The sequence below is a fragment of the Maniola jurtina genome, chromosome 14, assembly GCF_905333055.1.
Source record: "Maniola jurtina chromosome 14, ilManJurt1.1, whole genome shotgun sequence".
NCBI lineage: Eukaryota > Metazoa > Arthropoda > Insecta > Lepidoptera > Nymphalidae > Maniola > Maniola jurtina.
In genome coordinates, this window is record NC_060042.1 from 2,947,961 (window position 1) to 2,953,888 (window position 5,928).

A 5,928-nucleotide genomic window follows, 5' to 3' on the forward strand; every position below is an offset into this window, starting at 1 on the left:
GGTTGACAGCGACCAAGCACAATGTAGTTCTACAAACTGTGCGGAAGCATTTGCGTGCGGCCGGAATACATTACGAAGAAAATATTACGAATGGTTTGCACCAGGACCATAGACTTTCATTTTGCAATGAAATATATAAACTTTGACTGATGTAATTACGTTGTTATTTTTAATAATGAAAAATCTTTTGAGTCGGACAAGGATGGACGTAAAATACTATAGTAATAGAACAACAGGTAAACGATATATTATACTTTGAATAAAGTGGTAACTTCAACCTGGGAGTCTCTGCGGGGCAGCATAGACTTGCTGGAATATGGTTACTAACATGACGAGTCGATTACAAAAAGTAATAGCTTACGAGGGTGGCCTACCTTTATACATTATTAAATAAAGTATAGGTAATTAATTTAATTCTATTTGTGAGTGATGTTATTGTTATTGCAGTTAGAAGTTATAATTGATTTTGATTTCTAACTAAGTAATTAACATGTTGATTCATCTCACAAACCTAAAAGTAACCCAAAACGTAAATAAAACATTACGTTCATACTTGACCGACTTTTAGCATACTTCACATCGATATTGGTTTTAAATTACTATAGGAGTAATAGGAGTAGATAAAGTATGTCAATTTTTTTTCCTCTTTTGTATACCTTCTGTTAACTTGATGTGTTAATTTTTTGACAAGCGTCTTATTTATTTCTTGCTTATTATAATAATTTATGAACTGCACAAAAGACAAATAAATAACTTCTAAAATAGAAAAGTGTTATTATTTTTGTTTTTTCTTGCTTATAATTATATTGTTTGAAAGTATGATAATTTTGACTGTATAAAGAAGACAAAATAAATAATTGCAAAAATAAAAAAGCAATCCCCCACTAGGATTAGAACTCACGCCATATTTAAGAACTTCAACACTATTACCACTCGGCCATCAGAACTATGTTGACGAATGTGAAATTTGCAACCCTATACGACTGGTAAGGTTATCTAGAAGTGTGAGTGAGTGTAGTAAGTGTGAGTGTATCTATTATCGGATAGCATCGGGTCGTATCTTTGTGTGTTATACATACGCGCGCATTAGTATGCTCTGCCAAGCGAATTATTTTTCCGAGTGTACCTAGTAAGTAACAACATATTATGAAATATCTGTTTCATACATGTAATTGTTTTAAACTACTCGAAGTTTTTTATAAATCTTTGTTAGTGACCTTATTAAGCGTTTAAACTATCCTAAGTGATTTTTATTGATTGTTACGGTTATCGTTGGTTACCCTTGATCTTGGGATTTTTCTTTAAGCTGGCAATACGATTTTTTTTTTTAATAACTGCTAATTGTCTGGATTCTTACTCTTTTGAACCGTATACCCACGAATAAAATGTACCTACGTGGAAAATTCACAATTTGAACACTTTTTTGATCATTCATTAATTTTGATTATGTACCTATTTATTGTACAAGTTTTAATGTCAATAATTTTATTAATATTACATAGTCTGTTAAATTCTCATAATTTCATTCTGGAGAAAGGAATTTCTGCATAACCATAATGGGATTTCAGACATTTCATTGCTACTGGTAATAGGTCTTAAATTAATAAAAATTAAAATGCTTTTATTTAAAACACATTCTTTTTTATTTTAAATATAAAAATAAACTACTTTTAATTACTATTACAGTAAAACAGGAATGTATAAATGTTATATCAATGTACAAGATAATAATATTTCTCTAGCAAACAGTGGAAACAGTATTTAGCACCCTTTTGTTTAATTTTTTGTTTAACTATTTTGCGCTTTACATTTGATAAAACTTCTGAAACTATATATATAAAACACCTCCAAAAAGCAACTATTGTTCAATCTCTTAATACTACATAGAATCTTAATCAAAAATAATGTGAATTATTATACAAAATATGAACCATATTAATTTTTCTTCATTCCATTTTGCCTGAAATTCTTTTTATATAACACTTCCACAGAGTATCTTTATAAACAACAGCTTGAAGCTCTGGGTTCTTGGCCGCTACAATACCCCTTCCTACTACTATGACATCAGCACCATTTTCTAGCACCACTTTTTCTGGGGTATTATATACTTGACCAAGTTCATCTTTTGAACTTTCCAGTTGAACACCTGGTGTTAGTTGGATTACGCCAGGATCCTTGAATGTGGTTTTCTTTTGGCAAACAAATCCTGTTATCAATTCTGGGTATTTGGCTGCCATTTTGACTGTTGCTTCAGTGTAATCTGGGGTGATAAGGTTTCCCTGGAGATAAAGAAATTATAAGTTATCATCATCAGTTCATGTTTTGCAAAAAAAAACAATACAATTCCAGTCAGCAAACATCATTTAAAGAAATCTTAGAGTATAGGTGACACCAAACTTCTTGAGTGCTGTAAAGTTCTCCCTTACACACAATAAAATATTATACAAAGCCCCTTAACTGCACCCTGTGATGAATAGGCAGAGTGAATGTGGAGTGCACAGTTCTATCCGTTGTTCCCACTTTCAGTTGATATCTGTTTAATACTAATGCTTTTGTCACCACTTAGAATTCAAGAAGTTTGGTGTCTATGGTGGCTATACATGTGTATTTAGTTCAAAATCACTTGTAAGACTACATTTGAATAAAAAATATTTCTACTCTATTCTAAAATAATAATAATTATCAATTTATTCATTGAACTATACAAAATAAAAAAGTTAGTAAAAATAACCATACCTCACTGCTCATTTCAGCCAACAGAAAGACTCCTTTATGAACATCTTTTGCAGAACCACTTAGAGCTTTCAATATCCCTTCACCAGGCAAAGAATGTACCGTCACACAATCAGCCCAGTCTCCGACTTTATACAACCCTTTTGAATATTGCAACGCCACTGTATTGCCGATATCTGCATACTTTCTATCTTCTAATATTAGGAAGTTAAACTTCTGTGCCAATTGTTTTAGTTGAACTGTAAAGTTGTCAGTATAATCTTCTATAATGTCAATGTGTGTTTTGACTAAACATACATGTTCACCGACTTTCTGTAGTAGATCCAGTATTTTAGTTGATGAAGTAAGATCTACAGATATGCATAGGTTTGTTTTCTTTGTAGCCATGATGGTGAAGAGTTGTTTTGCTATCAAGTTGGATGTTAACTGTGCTCTTTCTTCATAGGGAAGAGATACTCTGTCTACCTCAGGAACTGAAAGTAAAAGAAACTACAAATTAAGAATTTGATTTTAAAATTTTATAATTTTCACCTTTTCATATTATAAGTAACTAAGCAACCATGCCCCACCTTAAAACTTCATTGTTTTTCAATAGATATAAAAAAATTGCCCAATCTAAACATAACAGGACATCAGGCTAATATATGAGGAGCTGGTAAACAAAACAGTGTAATTACTCTTCTGATCCAAATACTTTTTAAATCTGGGCGTTTTTGGCTTTTTGAATACAAATCTGAATTCGTTTTCAAGGAAAACAGTAAATCTGTACTTAAATGGAGTTCATGATTTTGATGACTGAATACAAACTTCAACTCATTTCCAAGCAAATAGCCTGAAACTGTCCTCAGTGTGTTCATGGTTTTGATCAAAATGGTAGAATTGCTATAAAGTTTTAACATTCAGTTTTTTGCTCCTTCTGTACAATTCTATTTCATGCAATTACACAATTTCGTTTGCCAGCTTCTCTTATGAAACCTGAAGTACATTATATACTAACCCACTGCAGGTGCTTGAACATTCTTCAAATAATTGACTACATCAGCTCCCATCTGTTTACTTATTTTATTATTCTTAACAAGTATGTTGATCAATTCAGTCATAGTAAACAATGATTTAATCTGTACTTTATTTCCTTCTAGATTCTGCCTTCCACCCTGTTCCCTATCCAATATTATAACTGCATTTTCAACATTTAAACCCTCTTTTTTCAAGTCAGTAACCGTCTCCATAACACTGGAACCAGAGGTTATAACATCTTCAATAATAAGGCACATCTCTCCTTGCTTATAATGTCCTTCTATCGCTTTCTTAGTTCCGTATGACTTGGTTTCTTTACGTCGCATCAACATAGATTTCTTGGTTTTAACACTCAATAGTGTAGCGATAGGTAATGCCGTATATGGCACGCCACAAACATGGTCGTATTTACTGTCTTTGATCGCGTAATCATAAAGTAAGTTGGATATCAATTCCTGGAAAAGAAAACAGATTCAAACAATTTTTTTGTGAAGTTTCAGCTAAGTATGTCATAATATTATTTTAGATGGGGAGATGAAATCGAACAACTCGCAAGCAAGCGGGATAATTCTCTACAGGAGACCTATAACTGTTTTTTGTTCTTTTATTTTAAAGCAGTGGTCATTAATCAATAATAATAAGGATGTTCTAAAAGGTAAACATAACCTAAAAACTGTGCAGTGGTTCAGTTGATATTTCATCAAATAATAAATACAATAATCCTTACCATAACGTTCGGGTAGCTGACAATAACCCTCAGATCGAAGTAAACAGGTGTTTTTATCCCACTTTTAGTCATGAAGTCACCAAATTTTATCGCATCTATTCGATGCAAGCTCAGAGCCAATTCTTCCAATTTATGATTTATATCCATCTCTAGTTTTCTTTTTCTTTAAAAATGTTATGTTAACTTATTTTCTTTATCTTGTTTTAATTGTATCTAAATATTTTTTTAATTAAAATAATCGAAAAATATATTTTCTAAGAAAAGGTCAAAAATGAAGTTCACAGATGAAGTTGTCAGATTAAATGAATGAAAAGATGAAAAGTGAATGAATTATGAAAATTGGTGAAACCATGGCGAAACTGAAATATTTATAAACTGTGGTCTATGACCGAATGATTACGTTTTGAAATCCTTGCTAAATATTGTGACGCTAATGGTTCGTACACACGGTTCATGTTACCCGCCAAAGCGATGAAGAAGCCAAAGTGAGGATGGATACAGGGTGACCTTTTTCCTATGTTTAGCTCACCACAACAGTGTGCCCAGTGGGAGATTTTTAACCTATTCGATCGCGTAAAAGTTAACTGCGTTTTGTATGGAATTGAAACAGCGCCATCTTCTTGTCACACAGCTGGTTGTCATAGATCATTTCTGGTTGTTTAGTAAAAGCAAGTTTCTTGCCACTAGTGAAGTTTTTATGGACACGCTCTATGCTTTTGACAAACAGCAAGCATCGGTAAACACCACAGATGGTTTGCCTGCTAATCGGAACGCTCCAAAGCGTTGGCAAGCATACGCAAACAACTATACACACATTTGCCAGTGCTTGTTGTTTGCCACAAGCGTGGGGCGCAAGGAATATACTACTCTCTTAGTGGGGCGTTTCCATTAGCCTTTAAGTTCCATAATTAATGCATAATGCTAACGGTTCGCTAATGATAATTTTCGCTTCATTCAATCAATACAAGACTAATAATAATGCCTCCGCAAGCTTTTGGTTTTGCTCTTTACTAAATTACTACTCTAGGACTTAGGTAGGAGTTGGAGACTTGGAGTAGTAGACTGATAGGTCAGAGTTCAGACAAACTACGTAGAGTCGGAGTGATTTCTGATCAGATTTCTTTCTCTGCATAGCTAACTAGTTAAGTTAGAACTTAGGTTAGGTTATCTACTTCAGTTACCGAAAGCAAACTTGATACTTCCATTAAAAATTGGTCCTGAATAGTTAGTGTGTGTCTCAAAAACTAGAGGCATGATATTTTTCACACTTTCAAGGCAAGAATTTTTTACTAAAATATGAAACTTGTGGCCGTCAACAAACTTCTTTTACTTTTAATTAATGAACGGAACGTTCTCTGAATGAATGGAATAATGAAACTGTCAGTGTCATGTGTCATCAAGCAACTCCCATGTCTCATTCATTCAATTTCAATGACAAAATCATTCAACTT

General features: G+C 32.9%; 1 protein-coding gene across 1 annotated transcript; it reads right to left on the minus strand.

Annotated features, from left to right (window-relative positions):
- Nucleotides 1–1,648: 1,648 nt before the first annotated feature.
- Nucleotides 1,649–4,765, minus strand: LOC123871893 (uridine 5'-monophosphate synthase). The gene is made up of 4 exons (XM_045915936.1): nucleotides 4,478–4,765; nucleotides 3,731–4,205; nucleotides 2,737–3,206; nucleotides 1,649–2,279 (listed from the first exon to the last, which is right to left on the minus strand). The coding sequence occupies exons 1-4, from the start codon at nucleotides 4,622–4,624 to the stop codon at nucleotides 1,947–1,949; spliced, it is 1,425 nt and encodes a 474-aa protein (XP_045771892.1). The 5' UTR covers nucleotides 4,625–4,765; the 3' UTR covers nucleotides 1,649–1,946.
- Nucleotides 4,766–5,928: the final 1,163 nt, after the last annotated feature.